The 19,362-nt window shown below is 37.4% G+C and overlaps 1 protein-coding gene across 3 annotated transcripts; it reads right to left on the reverse strand.

The window, feature by feature from the left end:
- Nucleotides 1–2,362: 2,362 nt before the first annotated feature.
- Nucleotides 2,363–17,255, reverse strand: LOC119479141 (dnaJ homolog subfamily C member 7-like). 3 transcript variants are annotated; one of them, XM_037754420.1, is made up of 14 exons: nt 17,109–17,255; nt 13,250–13,338; nt 11,942–12,066; nt 11,209–11,322; nt 10,951–11,025; nt 9,772–9,890; nt 8,435–8,588; nt 7,580–7,744; nt 7,401–7,492; nt 7,236–7,309; nt 6,323–6,469; nt 6,084–6,236; nt 4,093–4,188; nt 2,363–3,791 (listed from the first exon to the last, which is right to left on the reverse strand). In XM_037754420.1, exons 1-14 carry the CDS (start codon nt 17,177–17,179, stop codon nt 3,754–3,756), a joined length of 1,512 nt encoding a protein of 503 aa, XP_037610348.1. In that variant the 5' UTR covers nt 17,180–17,255; the 3' UTR covers nt 2,363–3,753. The 3 variants fall into 3 exon arrangements, with proteins under 3 accessions (XP_037610348.1, XP_037610347.1, XP_037610349.1); XM_037754419.1 differs by having other exon boundaries at nt 6,081–6,236; XM_037754421.1 differs by lacking the exon at nt 17,109–17,255 and adding an exon at nt 13,506–14,145 and having other exon boundaries at nt 6,081–6,236.
- Nucleotides 17,256–19,362: the final 2,107 nt, after the last annotated feature.

Consider the following 19,362-nt stretch of genomic DNA (forward strand, 5'->3'; position numbering starts at 1 on the left):
TATATATATATAGATATATATATAGATATATCTATATATATATAGATATAGATATATCTATCTATATATATATATATAGTAGACCACTTACACACCAAAAAACTGGCAATAACCTGATATTTTCAGGTGGAATTTCATTCATTCATTCATTCATTCATTCATTCATTCTCACTGTGCAATATCAATTTCCACTAGTGCAATTTTGTTAATAATCTGTTTATTGTCAATACTGTATATAATGCTCCTATTTTTATACTTCCTTCTATTTAAATGGTTCATATTTTGTTACACTTTGTTTAGCTCTTTTTTTTACTGTGTTAGCTGATGATGCATCTTGTTTTTTTGCACTATCCCCTTTGATGCAAATTTCCCCACTGCGGGACTAATAAAGGAATATCTTATTTTATGTGTGTATGTGTGTGTGTATGTAGGTATGTACATATATACATTTTAATTTTTTTTCTCTTCTTCTTCTTATTTCATGACTTATTTGTGGATACTCTCCCTGTGTTGTTTTCTCTACAATTTGAGTTTGATGTATCCATGATTGAGAATCAGTTAGGTCCTTTGTGGCCAGCTGTGTATGTGTTGTCAGGTATGATTGATTGATGTGTTGTGTCACGGGTGAGTGTTGTTCAGAAAAACAAAAATGAACTTTCCCTGTATAGTGACTGTTCTATTGATTTTTGACAATTAATAAAAAGACCTTTGAAGAAGAAATAACACATGAATGACAGGACAATTTCCTAGGATTTTTTTTTTGCTTAACTTCATTAACCCTCTGAGACCCACATAGACCCACTTTTTTGTTTTTTAAAGGGGGTCTTCAGGGGGAGATAGCAGGTCAACAGTAGATGTCACATAGAAGTGATGTACATCATCTGAAAGCTGGGAACCCAAAGATTAATTTTACTGTGTCAAGTTGTTCCAGTCATAAATTAGAAATAATCATTCATGAATTCATTATATAATGGCCATTTCCATGCTCTATCATGTCTTATAAGTTGTTGCAGCAATTTTGGGGTTGATACCATTATGTTAAACAGATTCGGTGCTAAATTTAACCATTTTTTACCAATCAAAACTTAATAAATATGATCATTAATCCCTCCAAAATACCACATTAAAACACCAAGACAAGAACAATCACTTTCCAAAACGTATCTTTCTTTAAAGGTGCTATACTATTTATAACACTGATAACATTCAGCCACTAGATGTCGCGCTCTCCCACCCCCGTTCCCTTGCTTTCACTTCACAACAAGTCATTGCCAGTTCGTTGCACAACCTGCATATTTTATGGTCGAGTGGACTGAGACTCAGACGATGATGAATCAGTAATGAATCTTTCGTGGTAGAGTAAGGAATATTTTGCAACATGTCTTGTAATGTACGCCTACATTATTTCATTAATGCGAGCACACCTTTACACAATTATTTTGTATTGTTGTAACCGTCTTTTTCTTTCATTGCAGTCTTGAAATGTTTTTGTCCTGTGTGCTGTATAAATAAATTTCTTCCTTTTATATAGGAATCTATAGACAGTACTGGAAAAGTACTCAGATCCTTAACCTAAGTAAAAGTATTCCAAAAAAATACTCAATACAAGTAAAAGTCCTGCAAAACTAGTTAATTTTTAAGTGCATTAGTATTATTAGAAAACATATATATCAAAAGTAAAAGTACCCATTATTAAGAATGACCTCTTTCAGAGTTTTCGGAGCTAATTTAAACTACTTTAAAAGATACTATTGGGTAGTTTAATCTATAACGCATGCATACAAATGTAAATGAGCTTTTATTGTCACAGCACAGTGAATTTTACTCTCTGCATTTAACACATCCTAGTATATTAGGAGCAGTGGGCAGTTACTATATAGCTGCTCGGGGAACAGTTTTGTGATCCAGTGCCTTGCTCAAAGGCACACCAGCTACCAGTTCATAGTCCGACTTGGTCCTTGAACCAGCCACCCTCCGGTTTCCAAGCCAAGTCCCTCATGGACTGAGCTACTGCCAGCCCAACATATGTTTATTTTGGGGTTATATCAGGGTTATTGTGCATCACCCGAGTCTTGAACTCACAACCTTCAGAATGAAGGGCAAGCCATGATCCTGCTGAGCTACCTGATGAATCACAGACTGCTTGTATGTAAAAAAAAACAACTTGAAAATAACTAGTAACTTTGGCTGCCAAAAAATGCAGAAGCGTGTTAAAGTACAAGATCCTCCTCTGAAATGTACTAAAGTGAAATGGAAACGTAGGTAAGTACAGTACTTGAGTGAATGTACTTAGTTAATCACTAATGGAAAATATTTGGTAAAATTATTCCATAAAAGAGTTTAAGGAAAAAAAGTCCCAACATTACAGTAAAAGACGAGCCTTTATTTTTTTTCGCAATAAGAAAAGCATGTCGTTAATACTGTGACAAGTTTTAAAAATGATACACAGATCAGTGACAGAACAATTAACAATAGAAGCTTCAAACCTACCATCAGTGCCACTTTAAAAAACGGGTGGAACAAGTAGGGGAAGGGCCGTACTGACAGAACGTGCATGACAAGTATGGGTGGATGACAGCTAGGTGTGATTGGCAATGACATGAAGTCTTTTGTGTTCGACGAGATGAGGAATTCACTTGCAAAAATTCAATTTCGTTCACTGTCCGGATATGAAAAAAAGTCCTGTGAAAGAGGATAAAAACAAAAAGCTGCAAAAGAGTAGCTGTTGCCTTTTGCAAACAGGAATGGCTCTGCAGCTTTTGATGTAGGTTTGACTGCAGGAAGATTAACTTAAGTGCTCATTCTAGTAAGGCACCACTTGAATTTGAAAGGGGACAGATGTGTGGTCGGTGCTTTCAAGAGAAGAAAATCTGCGGGTGTGCTGATTTTGGCCGGTGTCAGAAAAATAAAATAAAATACTTTGCGCAATCTGAGAGCAAAGAGAAATGATGTGGGAAACATTTACAAATGAGTCTCTTAAAAAAAAAAGGAGGAAGACGAACACTGGCATTCTGCTGTATACAGGTTAGAATATACAGTACAATAAATATAAATAGACCGAGGGAAGACTGAAGAAGAAAAACAAATTTATGGACACAAAACGCTTTACATTCGAGTCAAATATACAATGCAGCATGGAGAAGAAACAAAAACCCTGCACGTCGATTCTATATTTGGCAAGTGAGCCAATAAAACCTGAACACGCACTTGCAAGAGACTGGCGCTGTGCTAAACAGGCTGTCCTGAGGTCAGTTTTCACATTGAACTCCCACAGTACATTGACTCTTGCTCTATAAAGACATGCTGTCTCAGGAGAACCTTAAAAACGCATGTTATGTCTTCTAAAACTAATCAACCATGTTGCTTACCAATCCATTTCTTAGTACTGGTCACCTTTATTAAGGTTGAGGCCGTTTTTTTTACAAGATTTCACCTAATATTTTGATTTTGGCAACAGGGACATGCTCTGATCGGCCGATCCAAACCCCTTTAAAAACAAAAAAGACTTCTTAGCACTTCTTTATTTACAATGTTAATTCTTAACTAAAGTCTCTCAATTATCTTTCCCACTGTTTGTTAGCGTCAGTGCGAGGAGTAAATTTGGGAGTGAATGCAATAATCAAAAACCTCTTGAATAAGGAATAGTGGGGAGATTTTGCAAGACACTCAGGAGTATGAGCATCAGGAGGTGACTGTGGGTCCAACTTGATTTTGTCCACTGCAGGGCTGCATTTTCCCGCATGATCCTTCACTTTAACCGAATTGGAAAAAGAAATTTCCAGGTCCAGAGTCTTGAAAAAAAAAAAGCAAAAAAAGAAGTTGGTTAATATCATGCACGTTCTTTGATTGATTTCTCTGTGCTTCAATAAACTTAAACCTGCAGTAGGCAGAATATTTTTGGCATCATTGGGCAAAAATTCCATAATAACCTTTCAGCGTATTGTAATTCAAGTGTTCTAAGAGAAAACTAGACTCCTGCAACCTCCTCATGGCTCTGTTTTCAGGCTTTAATAACTTTTTTTTTTAATCATATTTGCTCCAATTCTACCCACTGCTGCTTTAATGATGTCTAAACTGGGGGGAAAAACATACCTGGACTGGAATCAAAACTAAATCCTCCTCCTCCTCCGTGTCCTCCACCACCATGGCCACCGAAGAAAGCCCTGAAGATGTTGTTTGCATCGAAATCTAGTGAAAAAGTAAAGGCAAATATAGAGGGATTAGCTGGAGATTCAGGAAAAACAAGACGGAGAAAAAAGATGACAACTTGTTAAACTAAACACAGAAGGGCGCTGTTTGACATACTGTACATTAGAGCTGCAACTAGTGATTATTTTCATTGTCGATTAATCCGTTTTCTCAATTAATTGATTAGTTGTTTGGTCTATAACATGTCAGAAAAAGGTGAAAAATGTTGATCAGTGTTTCCCAAAGCCCAAGATGACATCCTCAAATGTCTTGTTTTGTCCGCAACTCAAAGATATTCAGTTTATTTTCATAGAGGAGTAAATAAACCACAAAATATTCACATTTAAGATGCTGGAGTCAGAGAATTTTGACATTTTTTTCTAAACAAATTACTCAAACCCATTAATAGAATATCAAATTAGTTGGTGATTAATCTAATAGTTGACTAAAACTAATCATATAATCATTGCAGCTCTACTGTACACACATTTTACAACAAGTGTCATCAATACAGTGTGTATTTAGAATACAGAGAGAGAAACAGGAACCGATACACCACCAAAAAGACGTTTCTTTTTTAAGCACAGGAGACTATAAAATTGTTTATTACACGGCTGTGTTGAATACTCGATTCTGATTGGTCAATCACGGTGTTCTGCGGTCTGTAATTTCTGTATAACAGACCGTTGCTATGGGCGCAGCTCTGATGTCAGACTCTGGCGGACCGTTTTTGTGTCAAAATATTGATTTCTTCAGTAAGTAGCCGTGTGATAAGCGGGATAATGTACAGCTAGCGGATCATTGTTGTGTCGCCCTGTCGGGGATTCTTTCACAACACTGACCGGCTCGCTGTACATTATTTCTTACCTAAATTATAGATACAGTTGGATTATTGGGGCTCATTGATTTCAGTGTAAAAACACAATAAGTATGGACAAAATTGGGTTTCTACTGTTTCCATAGGAAAACATAGGAGTTATAAATCTGTCAGCGATTCTGTGAGAATTAATGGAGCAGAAAGTTTGAATGTCCACCAAAACTTCATTTTAAGATATTCTGTGTACAGTATTGTGGCCTCTTTCATACACCAGATTGTTTATAATCTGTGAATCAGTTTTGGCATCATTTGAATGAATCCCTTTGTAGTCGCTGGAGATTTCAATTTAACAAATTTTGAGTGATGGTTTTTGTCATTGACCCTAGTCAGTGACGCAAAGTGTCTTCACACATTTCAACATGTGTTGTAAAAAGACTGAATTCTTCAGGAGAGGACTGGTGATGTGAAAAGTTTTGTTTTGTTTTTGAGTGAAAAAACTCAGGTTATAAACTCTTCTCACTTCCATTAATCACAACCGATGTCACATGGTGACTTTGATATAGCCCTCGATCACATCAACATCATTTTGGAGAAAAATGTTGTCGCCATTGTAGTATGTGTTACGGTAAAAACTTTTTGAATAGCTCTTTTTCAAAGCAAACATTTAGACTTGTCAGAGTAGGAAAAGCACAGATGTATTAATAAGATTAAAGGTGGTTCTGTTCTATTGAAATGTCCCAGTAAGACATGACAGTGAGCCAACATGGACAATACAGGACCTTGAAACTGATGCAGCTAAATGGAACACAGCCATCATTCAAGTTATTATTTACACCTGTGCTTTTCCTGCTGTAACAGGTCAAAATGTCTGCTGTGACAAAGGTCTTTTCAGCCACAAACAAAGGGTCTTTCTATTCTTTAAAAGCACCTAATAGTTGACTCTCTAAAGAAGCGTATCACCATGTTTTGAAATGTATTCCCTTATAATAAGTGGTGTGAAAAACTGATATGTTCTCTCTGATCCCACTAATGTCCTGCTGGTTGAATATAAATCTGGCCAAAGAAAAGATTTTACCACCGCCATCGAAGGAGCCTTCATCATCCAGGTCATGTCCATTGTCGTAGCGGATCTTCTTCTTCGGGTCGGAGAGCACAGTGAAGGCCTCGCCAACCTCCTTGAATTTCTTTTCCTCCTCCTTCTGAACCTCTGGAGTTGCCGCACTGTGACGGTCTGCAAGATAAAAAATACAACTAAGATAAATAACCGTAATCAAAGTTGGGTTTCCTGCATGTCTGTGCAAAGACCGAGAGGTGTACCTGGGTGGTGCATGAGGGCCCGTTTGCGATAAGCTTTTTTGATCTCGTCCTCGGTGGCGTTCTTGCCGACCCCCAGCACCTTGTAATAATCTTTCCTCTTGCTCTTCTTCAGCTCCAGCTGTGCCGTCTTCAGCAGATGCTTGTGCTCTAGAGGGATAAAATGTGAGTGTGTGAAAACCTGACCGGCTAGAGTATCAGTTAAGACAGGTAAAAATTAGGGCTGTCATTCCAATGAAATATTTAATCGCTTAATCATTTGTTATCTGTTCAAAATGTACCTTAAAGGGAGATTTGTCAAGTATTTAACACTCTTATCGACATGGGAGTGGGCAAATATGCTTGCTTTATGCAAATGTATGTATATATTTATTATTGGAAATCAATTAACAACACAAAACAATGACAAATATTGTCCAGAAACCCTCACAGGTACTGCATTTAGCATAAAAAATATGTTCAAATCATAACATGGTAAACTCAAGCCCAACAGGCAACAACAGCTGTCAGTGTGTCAGTGTGCTGACTTGACTATGACTTGTCCCAAACTGCATGTGATTATCATAAAGTGGGCATGTCTGTAAAGGGGAGACTCGTGGATACCCATAGAACCCATTTTCATTCACATATCTTGAGGTCAGAGGTAAAGGGACCTCTTTGAAAATGACCATTCCAGTTTTTCCTCGCAAAAAATTTAGCGCACGTTTGGAGCGTTATTTAACCAGCTAGTATGACATGGTTGGTGCAGATGGATTCATTAGGTTTTCTAGTTTCATATGATGCCAGTATCTTCACTCTAGCTTTAATACTGAGCCTGCTACAACCTCCAAAAGACTGATTGCGGTAATGTGGTAAAGAAATAAGTGGCGTTAAGCCCTGGTATAAATGCAAAAAAGAAAAAAAGACAGCAGCTTACCTGATGTTTTTTCTGTCTGGTAAACTTTTTCATAGTCCCGTACGGCCTCCTCATACTGCTCTGTGGTCATGTAACTATAGGGGGTCAGACAAAGTCACTCAAAAACTGCTCAATGCTGAACACACACATTAGAAAAAATATACTCCTATTAAAAGCATAGCATACCACTGAGCTCTTCTTAAGTAGGCCTTGATGTAAGTGTCATCTAGTTTGATTGCACTGGTGCAGTCTTCAATGGCTTCATTAAGTTTCTTCAGCTGTTGATGAGGAGCAAGTTAATGACCTTATTGAACAGCCGAAGCATTATTGATCAAATGCCTGACTGGTAATATGTGGCCTTTTACCTTTAATCCTGCCGTGGCTCTGTTGCAGTAGAGTTTAGCGTTGGTCTTGATGTTGTTGGGGTCTATCGTCAGGGCCTCAGTATACAGCTGGTAGGCGGCTTCATAGCTGCAGCTCTTAAATGCCAGGTTGCCCTCATCTTTCTTGGCTTTTAAGGCTTTGGCGTTCTGATTTAGGAAGAGAACAATCATCATGTTTCTAATAAATCATATACTGAAACTTGCAGTGAAATTTAAGCCATGTAAAAGATGGTATTTCAGCATGTCTCAAAAAGTAGATTCGCTGTAAGCTGCCTTGTGGTGTATTTGAACTGTAGCAACAGATATTTATAGTGCATTTGTTTTAGCCGTCTTAAAAGGTGCCCTGAGGAGTTTTCTTGTAAACAAAAAAAAAGTTCTGTTCAGCTTTTCTCATTCAAATGCATTGTGTCAACGGCATTTTCTTCCTAAATCGAATTCGAAAATATTTGCAAAGCCGTTTTTTTGAATATTTAAATCCGACATTGTTTACATCAGTGTTTACTTGCTAGCAGACTTCTTCTTCACTGTCTTTGCGAGAACATCGCTAAGCTTTCTTGCACTTAGACTTTGTAATTTTCTATCATGCCATAAGAGATTGCAATTGCAAGAAGCGAACATATAGAAAAACTGCAAATGTGTTGCACCGCGCCCGGACATTAATTTATCATGTCACACCCCCCGGCAGAATTAGTCATGCAATTTGAGTTATTTTGTTTTTTCGTACACATTTGTCTTACATACGAGATTTCAAAATACTAGATTGTTAAAAATAAAATTTTCCAGTACAAATAAATCTAAGGTCTGTTTATTTCTAGACGACAAAAATGACAATCTTACTCTGCAGGCTAGCCGGGCCTTCTCGTGGTCAGGTGCCATGCGCAGAGCCTGGACAAAGAACTGTACAGCTTTATCGATGCAATCCTCGTAGTAGAGACACAGGCCTCGGACGTAGAGCGCGTCTGCGTTGGTGGAATCCATTCGCAGGATATCACTGTAAAAGAAAGTTTTGTTAAAAGATCTGCCGTGAAATGCTGGTAATCAAACCCATCCTCCTTATTGGAAAGATACTAAAGCAGACCCCGTACACGGTATTTAAAAACTCATATGAATCCGAGAAAAAGTTGCATCACTGACTACATTTACATGCACGCTAATATTCTGCTATTGTTCTGAATTTGATACGGGTCATGTAAACTGCATTATTGCGTTTGGATATTCTGAATTAGGCCTTATTCCGAATGGAGCATTTTCCGATTAAGACATGTGGGATATGCTGATATTACTCAGGTTTTAGGAGTATTCTTTTTACATGTGTACGGAGCATTCGGAATATGCGTCTCAATTGGGATTTTTACCGCAGTTTGCGACACACGGCCTCTTTCCTGTTTTATGGCATTGCAGTCTGTTCTCGTGCATAGCTGTAAAAGAAATAGCTTGCAGAACACGGTTTTGCAAAACTTTTAGAACGGTAACAACAAGGGTACACCACGGGAGTAGGCTTGCCGTGGTATGTCAGTGTTACCAGTGTTACACGGTGTTCAGGCATACACCGATTAAGTTACTTGCCCATCACCCCCACTGTCGTTTTTTTTTTTTTTTAAAGCAATAAAACCCATTTAGTTAATTTTGGCGTATCAGCGTCTACATAGTCGGACGCTACAATATTAAAGTGCGAAAGTGTCTGCGCTGTATTGAGTCTCAGCTTAGAGCAGCAGGAGTCAGATTTCACACACGGGACGGGAGAGAGTTGACAGACAAGACAATGGGGGAGGATTTGGTGTCAAAGCTAAAAGCGAAAGCGCCTATTTGGCAATACTTCGGATTTAAAACCAATGCTATCAGGGAACTATGACGTTAATGAGGCAATAGGCGTGCGAAGGACAGAGCATTCACAGCCGTTGTGTGTGACGCAGTGGCGCCAGGTGGAGCTCGGCTGGAGAGGCCAGACACACAGCGATCCAACCTTAAAGATGTGTGGTGTTTAACATTAATAGGAGTATTGCATGCAAACGGGAAATATTAGTGGAATATTCATTTTCATTAGCCATGTAAACAGCTTAGTAGGAATATTGTCTTTTTCGGAATAAGGGCAAAAAGCTGAATATTCTGCACGTAAACATAGTCACTGTAACGAAACAATCATACACCATGAACCGACTATCAGTTGTTCCTACCTTGCTACAGACTGGGCTTCTGGATAGCGTCCCAGCAGAGCCAGACACTCGGCCTTGAGGATTTTGAAGCGGTGACAGGCAGAAGCCACACCTAAGGCCCGGTCCATGCAGTACACCACCTGGATCAGGATAAGACACCTGTTACACTCTATCGTTGCATTCATTCATGAAAGAAATGCAGATATTTGGAGCTTTGTAAAGTCAAATATCTTAGTTATTATTAAAGGACCAATATGCAATATATTTACTGTAATAAATCATAAAATGACCATGATATGTCATCAGAGATTAAGGAAACATGCTAAATTGAAATGCTGGCTTCTCCGACGACAATGCTACAGTCAGTACATTCTCCTTTGAAATCTCCATTCCGGTCATGAACGTCTGTTTTTGTTTTGAATCAGCGTGATCCCGTCCACTGCCCATTTCAACACCCCGTTGCCACATATGAAACAAATCAGTATACAAACATAGCCTTCTGTAGCGAACAAGCAAACGAACTGGATCAACAGAGATAAGGTTAATGTTAGATTCTACACATCTCTCTGTGGTCCGTGTGCAGCTGGGTTATCGAGGCAGCCAGTATTTGAGACACAAAGACGCCGAAGTGATTCCGACTACTGCTGGCTAACGCGGTCGTGTCTAGAAGGTAACCCTCAAATTGGGAAAACGTGAGCTAACTGCTATCAGCCACAACAAAGGAGCGGATGGGCCGCGGATCCAATGTTTTGAATTTTGATTGCCGTTACCCATTTTAAACACTAGATGTCAGTGCGACATATTGCTCCTTTAAATTATTTACAATGTCAAAAATTTAGAATTTCCAGTCAAACAAGCTGTTCGCAGTGTAAACTGAAGTATGTAAATAGGCTTCTTTAACTACTGAACAAACTCTTCGTCCGAGTATTTCTTCAACTAATCAAGACGACTGGACAAATGGATCTGTCAAATTGTGCTTAAATCTGGTGCTTATTACAAACCAAAGCATAGTCATTAAATATATTAGATGTTTCTTATATTTTCCAGCTATGAGTATGACCATCAGGCACGAAATACCTTTAAAAACAAACAAAAAAGAAACTTTTCAAGTCAGACCAGACTAACAACTGATCATATGACACCATGGGGCTGTGTTGTTTGTGAGTTTGGTAAAAAAAAAAGAAAATAGATGTAAAGTACCTTTCTGAAATCCCGCTTTTCAAAGCCAAAACCCGCCATGTGTTCATACTCCAGTAGAGTCGCTGCAGTCTTATTCTGAAAACGTATAACAACAATCACCTATCAACGCTTTCTTTACACTGTTAACAGACAGGTACGAGTTGCATGATTCAGACTTTGGCTCCAAGACGAAGATGTGCTTAGTATGTAATTCAATTCAATGCTTTCTCTTACAGTAGTTACAGTAAATAAAATGCAAAAAATCCAGGTGATGCTCACCTCCTGCTGGGCCTCTCTGTTGCTAGGCTCCAGCTCCAAAACCTTCTGAAAGCAGCGATTGGCCGCCATGGCGTTTCCCAACAACAGGTGACATTTGCCCTCACGTAGATGACCCTGTGGGACAGGAGGGGCACATTTCCTTCTTATGACTGGGTAAAAAAACTCTACATTAGGGCTGGGACGATACACCTATCTCACATTTTGATACTATCCTGATACTTGGGTGCTGATTCGATATGTTTTTTAAGTATTGCGATTCGATATTATGATTTATTTTTAACACTAGACCACGAGGAAAAGTAGAATCATAAACCTTTAGGGACTTTTACCTTGGAAAATATCTAAATGAATATAGTAAGAATGTGTAATTTTCAGCATGTATGTAGTCAGAGATGTCCTGAAGTCAAATATATCAGTCATTGTCAGGCATTATTTATTACATTTTTTTCCAGCAACCCAAAAATCAAAGAATAAAGATATTTCCCTCACAAATTAGTGGTATTTTCTTTTTAATTTATAAAGGGCATGTAATATTTTATACTTCTGGTAAATATATTCAATCAATTTTATTTCCATATATGTATTTTGTATATAAAGTTCACGATATATATGGAAGTGAATCAATTTTTTTCCCCACCCCTAAATGTTACTCTCTATTCTGCAAGTGCAGCTGGCGGTTTTGAGACAATAAGTGGCGGGAAAAGCTGAGAATGAAGAGGATGTTGTCACTGACCTTCATGAAACAGTCATCCAGCCGCACAGCCTGCTGGGAATCTTCTAGGGCCTCTCGAAAGCGACAGAGCATCATCAGCGTGGCGGCCCTGTTGCCATAATAACTGGCAGTTTTGGGGCTTACATCTAGAGATAGAAGAAAGAAAATGAGATGTGGGTTCAAATTACAGATAAATACTGCAAATATACTGTAAGTACATACAAATGGCAGAAATCAAGATGTTGCTGATACAGTTTTAAAGTACATGGAGGGAACATGTGTTGGAAAATATGTCAGGAATAGAAATTTCACTGTTATTTGTTTTGCCAAAATGATAATCACGATTATTTTGATCAATATTCAGATCACGATAATTTATCACAATTATTCACTGACATATTTTATTGCACTTTCACATTAAAATAAACAGAGCACTGCTTTTTACTTCCTTGCTGTGCTACATTCCTGATCTGGTGCACTTTGAGAGCAAAATTAGCAACATTAAGAGGCTAGATAAACAATTTTATGCTCTTAATTTAATCATAAACACATTGGTTGTATAGATAATATCTATCTCCAAAAGTGAAGCCAAAACATCTCGATCACCAGCTGGTGGCTGGCTGTTAGTTTAGGAAGCGCTTGATTTGATATGCAGCAGAGTTTTCTATGAGCAGAACACACATTTTAAATGTCAATATCGCAGGTGATCATGTTCATTTAATTGTGGGAAACCAAAATCGTGATCGCGATTAATTGTGCAGCCCGGGTTTTGGATATTCTTCCATATGTTACAGGTGTACGGTTGACAGTATGTCCTAAACTATGTATCCATGGAATTTTTCCTGCAAATTGTAAACTAAACAATACAGATAAGAAAAATAAGCAAAACATATTATAGCCAGGTTTTGGAAATCAGTTAACAGACCAAGCTTACAGATCTGGCTCGAGGGTCTATTACACTCTCTTGCTCTTGAAAAACTCACTCTGACTATAAAGGGGAAATACTCTACCTTTGAGAAAATATGGAGATCTTTTATGGTGTTTCTAGAGAGGGAGAAATCTGTAGAAGCCTGTTTGCCTTGAATATTTGCGAATATCATAATTTATGTGATTATTTGTATTTTAGTGATTTACTTATATTTACACAGGTCGTTTATTCTTTTTATCGCTTTTGTACTTCGTAATGTATGCATTGCCCTGTCAAAACATAGCATAATTAGATAGCGCCTTGAGGGGAATGTTCTTACTTGTTTGTTGAAACACTGGAGGAGTTATGTTGAGAACTCAATAAATACACTTGTTCAAAAAGATAGTTAGTGGTAATCTCACCTATGGCCTTAGTATAATAGTTGAAAGCCTCAGAGTAATCTTTCTTGCTGTAGAAAGCATTTCCTTGCTCTTTGAAGCCTTCAGCCTGACTGCAGAGAGGAAAAACACAAACCAACGTCAAGGTGCTTTACAAAGTAGAAGAAGTAGCCGATACAATAAAAAAACAAGCAATTCAGCAATAAATCAGTCAACCAATAAAAGCCCTCCACTAGTCGAGATGTACAGATTATGTCTGCTTAAGTCAATGTCACTGAACCTGACCAGCTGGTTTGCTGGCACCTATTTGTATCCATCAGAGAATTTCTTGCAAACGAGCCTGACAGGACTGGACTCTGTGGTGTGTTACACCTGGAACTGGGACAGCAGAGCAAGGCACGCGCAGCCCTGATAGCTGCAGTACTAAACATAGCAGTGAAATTCACCTACTGCAGTCCATTCAAAAAAAGTGCCAAGTGTTAAAGGGTAAATCAACAGCGATACAATTAAGGAAGCAGCTGCTGCTCTCTGTGCGTTGAAGCATTTACAAGTGTCGCTATTCAGGCCACACCCGAGTCAGTGACATCTCGGTAAGTGTTTTCCATCAGCCATAAAAACACCTATAACTGTGGTTGTGTGCAGAAGGAAACACCCTTAGGCAGGAGGAGTCAGTGCAGCAACAATTTTCTGCAATGCTGTGCTCCAGTAGTCATGCCACACAACTGCTGCTATAAGGATTATCTGTGTAAAAAATGTACAAGTAAAGCTGAGCATTCTCAAACATGATTGAATGTTATAAATTAAGGGATGTAACATCTGCAGCTCCATCGTCAATTAGTATTAGGGCTGTCAAAGTTAACCTGATAATAACGCGTTCATGCAAATTAGTTTTAACGTCACTAATTTCTTTAACTCATTAACGCAATCAATCTTTCGGAGGTTGTAGTGAGCTCAGTTTTAAAGCTAGAGTGAAGATACACATGCTATCATATGAAACTACAAAACCTAAGGAATCCATTGATGTCATAGTAGCTCGTCGTGAAGGAGGCAAAATAACGCTCCAAACGTGTGCTAAATTTTGGCGAGGAAAAACTGGTACGGCCATTTTCAAAAGGGGTCCCTTGACCTCTGACCTCAAGATATGTGAATGAAAATGGGTTCTGTGGGTACCCACAAGTCTCCCTTTTACAGACCACTTTATGATAATCACATGCAGTTTGGGGCAAAAAACATGCCGTTTTTTGAATGCAGTATAAATGTGTTATTTTCTCCAATTCTAAAATGGTGTATTTGATTATTTCTGCATACTGGGGTCCCTAAACAGTCTTGGAATTACATAAATTGGGTAACACTGTAAAGCTGAGACTCTTGTGGATCCAATGAGCCTGATTGTATTCATGTGTGATGATGTTAGTCTCCATAGTAGACATTTCATTGTAGCGAGACTATTTTTTTTTTTAATTTGACCTCACTGTATAAACCGACCTGTGGTGACCTCTAGGATAATCACAGCCTCATTTAACTTTACAGCCACAAACTAGAGACCTAGAGCATTCAGAGGATGGATGGCTTTCCTAGGTATGTTGACAATAAGGGGAGCAGTTTCTATGGTGTTCCTCAGGGTCTTGGGAGTCTTAATGTGGTATTTTGGAGGGATTATTGATAATTTTTATCAATTCTCGAGTGGTAAAGCATGAGCATGGCCATAATTTACTTATAACATTATGTTCTAAACCCTTATACACTTTTACAATTTGTTTTAATTAATTGATTATGATTATTTCTTATGTATGACTACTCGACACAGTGCTGAGCTGCATCTCAAATTAATCTTCAGGTTCCCAGCTTTCAGATCATGTACACCACTTCTATATGACATCTATTGTTGATCTGCTAGTTTCCCCATAAAGACCACGCTAAAAAAAGACAAAAACGGGTCTATTTTGGGCAGGGTCTGAAATTAACCTTTTTCCTAACCTGCCACTGTGGCAGGTTACTGAACATTTCTACCGGCCCCTCATGTTTTTTGTCTGCCACTTCTTAAATATAGGTAGAACGCTTTAAAATTGTGAACACTGAGTCAGTGGTACCAGACGGTAGAATTATGGAATATATCATGTAACCTTAATGCATGACTATATTAACACATATTATAATGCATGACTATTATAGTAACACTTTCTTTTACAGGTTCGCAAATTTCATGGTAATTAGGTGATAATTAGCAAGTTACCTATTTGAAATTTCTTTGGAATTACCCAAATATTTACCTCCAAAACCCAAACTAATAGAAGAAACTTCTGATCAGCACATATCTCACCATTTATGTGACTTATTGTCTACACAAATGTAACCTGGTAGCTGATGTCATGATTCAGGGAGTTTTTAAAGAAATTTCAAAGAAGTTATTTGCTAATTATGATCTATTTACCAGCAGACATGGAAATAAAGCATATAAATTCACTTTGTATTCTTTTCCTGTAAATGTATTAAATAAATTACCAGCTATTGGGGAAATAGCGAAATATAATTATTAAATAAGGTTTATAGTAAAGTAATTTTCAATAAATTTTGGGGTAATTTTGCAGTAATTCCAAAGAAATTTCAAACAGGTTACTTGCTAATTATAACCTAATTACCATGAAATTTGTGGACCTGTAAAATGAAGTGTTACCATATATTTAATTTAGGCTTTAGAATTTCTAATAATGTTTCTTAATATAATGAAAACCTGTCTGCCATGGTGGCAGGTGACCTGAAACTTTTAATTTCATTCCCTGATTGTTGGTCTCAGAGGGTTAATAAGCAGCAGCATTTTGTTTTTTACAAAAGTTATGGCAAGATTTCAAATCTCTGAATTAGCCAAACTCATTTTTTTCACTGTAGAACATATCTCTATTGTGAATATGTCTCTTCACATCTGCAAATACAGCACTAAACCTCTAGCAGGAACTAAAAATACTGGTATGTAAGGTTCAGGTTTAAAGTGTGAATAAAGAAACCACACAGTACTTTGAGCAAATAAACTCAGATGATGAAATGTGTCTTCAACTATGGAAATCGTCATCATATGACAACACTGACGTTCAAGTATGTGAGGAAAGTTCTGGAGGTTTGTTGGATAACTGCTGTGACTCTTATCTGATGGTTTTAGCACCAAGTCTAGCTAGATAATGCTAATCTGTCTGCTTCTTATGGAACTTTCTGGAAAGAAGAAAAGCACAGACTGCTTCTGTCCTACAACAAAACGACTACTGACTTCTAACCTCGTGTTTACATACATAAAAATATATGAAACAGGTTTATTAATTAACCAACAAGGCTGAAATATAAATAGATCTGATAGCTCTAAGCTATCTGAGCATGTGTGAAGACATGCTAATCACGTTAGCTCTTGACAATAAACGTGAAGAATCCTCTTTTAACTGAACCGTTGAGATTATAACAACACCAACGTCTGACGTTTATGAACAGTAATTAAGATTTAGCTAAGTGTGCCGTTTCCCCCCCAACCACCGGAAAGAAAGCTGCTAGCCTGGTTAGCTTGTTAGCCTTTTAGCTTGTTAACTGGTTAGCATGTTAGCTTGTTAGCATGTTAGCTTGTTAGCATATTAGCTTGTTAGCATGTTAGCATGTTAGCTTGTTAGCTTGTGAGCTGGTTAGCTCTTCAGCTTATTAGCTTGTTAGCATGTTAGCATGTTAGCTTGTTAGCATGTTAGCTTGTTAGCCTGTTAGCTAGCTAGCCTGGTTAGCTTGTTAGCTTGTTAGCTTGTCTCCGGGGCTTTGTCAGCTAACGGCTGTTTGAGTCAGTGAATCCCGGGTTATTTTCACGTTATATTATACACTCGGCACAAGGAGACCCGGCGGTGTGTTGTGTGTTTACCGTTCCATGTCCTCCGGATCAGGGAGTTGAGGTTCTGTGTCCACCGGCACGTCGATGTCAACAGCAGCCATGTTTCTCTGGAAAAGGACGAACACGAAGTGACGTCACTTCCGGGGAAGGATCAAGGACCTTTTTTTTTTTTTAGGTCGAGAAACTGGACCACTGAATAAAAAAAACATTAAAAAAACAAAAAACATATACATATATGTTATAACATTATGTTCTAAACCCTTATACACTTTTACAATTTGTTTTAATTAATTGATTATGATTATTTCTTATGTATTACTACTCGACACAGTGCTGAGCTGCATCTCAAATTAATCTTCAGGTTCCCAGCTTTCAGATCATGTACACCACTTCTATTTGACATCTACTGTTGACCTGCTAGTTCCCCCTAAAGACCACGCTAAAAAAAAGACAAAAACTGGTCTATTTTGGGCAGGGTCTGCAATTAACCTTTTTCCCATATATGTATATATAAAAGTATAAAATTATAAAATTATAAAAGTATAAGTATACTTGGCTTATACTGACAAGTATACAGAAGAGTCTAAGTATACTTGGCTTGTAGGTCTACTTGTACTTAGTCTTTTGATCGAGATTTACTTAAGTATAAGTAAAATACTAAGAGTATAATTAAGTATTCTTGCCTTATAGGCCCACAGAAAGATATACTTGGCAGTTGAGTAGCCTATTAAAGTGTGTATTATTTTAGCCTCAGATTTAAATTAATAAAATAAAACACAAAATATCTTAAATTTTGAAAAAATAGCCTGAAGTCCTGCTTTGGGAAAGTTACATTAAAATATATGTTATATATATATATATATATTTGGGAAAGTTACATTAAAATATATGTTGTATATATATCTAATTAGTTATGGCATTTACGGAAGGCCCCCCCTTCAATAACTACATGGACTAGATGCACTTTATTTGTTGTATTTTACCATGCACTTTAACCTGACTACAACTGCTCTTTGAACTGCATTTGTTTACGATATTGCACATGCCGACTGATTATAGTATTTATTATGTATTTACTTATTTATTATAATCATTGTCTTTTATATTGTTTTAGATTGACCACTTACTTTTATTGCCCTTTATGACAGTTTGCACATACGACACTGGTCACTAACCTCAGCTGTCTTTATACAGTATCCTATATTTATAGAATGTCTTTTAATGCATCGTGTATGTGATGGGGAGTTGCAAACTCAATTTCGTTGTACCTGTACAATGACAATAAAGTAAATCTAATCTAATGTAACTTTCCCAAAGCAGGACTTCAGGCTAGTTTTATTTTATTAATTTAAATCTGAGGCTAAAATAATACACACTTTTATTTAAAGTTAATGTCCTCCTAAATATGCTACCTACAATTGAACATCAATATAGGAAGACAGTATCAAAATCATGGTAACTACTCTGATTCATAATTTGTTGTTTGTGAGATTAATATAAATATATATTAGAGCAGAAAATAGCATTGACATCTCCCTGTCTATCTACAACCTTATCCTATCTTGCTCTTGTTTGTAAAATACCACTAGAGGGCTCTAGAGTATCATAAAGTATGGAGTATACACGGTGATGGGGATACTGTACATCAGCAGTGATCACTGTGTTTTGTGTATTTTCCCTTCTCAAATCCTCAGGAGTTCAGTGACTCACCACAACTCATGATTCATATTTTTTTCCAAAATAAATGTTTTTTTTCTTCTTTTCCTAACGATATTCACTGACTTTTGAGTGATCTGAAATATGAACAGTATCATACTGATGATACAAGTTATTACCGAGCGTGTGCCAAAGACCTTTAAGTGTTCTTGTTCATAACTGGAGCTGTCAATTGATTAAAATATTTAATCGTGATTAATCGCATGATTGTCCATAGTTAATCATGATTAATCAAAAATTAATTGCACATTTTTTATCCGTTCAAAATGTACCTTAAAGGGAGATTTGTCAAGTATTTAATACTCTTATCAGCATGGGAGTGGGTAAATATGCTTGGTTTATGCAAATGAATGTATACAGTTATTATTGGAAATCAATTAACGACACAAAACATTGACAAATAGTGTCCAGAAACCCTCACAGGTACTGTATTTAGCATAAAATAATATGCTCAAATCATAACATGGCAAACTGCAGCCCAACAGGCAACAACAGCTGTCAGTGTGTCAGTGTGCTGACTTGACTATGACTTGCCCCCAAACTGCATGCGATTATCATAAAGTGGGCA

This window comes from Sebastes umbrosus, chromosome 20, assembly GCF_015220745.1.
Source record: "Sebastes umbrosus isolate fSebUmb1 chromosome 20, fSebUmb1.pri, whole genome shotgun sequence".
Lineage (NCBI taxonomy): Eukaryota > Metazoa > Chordata > Actinopteri > Perciformes > Sebastidae > Sebastes > Sebastes umbrosus.

Excerpts from the sequence above, each read along its gene's own strand:
- LOC119479141 (XM_037754419.1), bottom strand. The coding sequence starts at position 17,179 with ATGGCTGCTGTTGACATCGACGTGCCGGTGGACACAGAACCTCAACTC. Across the intron at positions 12,067-13,249 it reads CTATTATACTAAGGCCATAG|ATGTAAGCCCCAAAACTGCC; the intron begins GTGAGATTACCA and ends TTCTATCTCTAG. Across the intron at positions 7,493-7,579 it reads GAGCCACGGCAGGATTAAAG|CTGAAGAAACTTAATGAAGC; the intron begins GTAAAAGGCCAC and ends CCTCATCAACAG.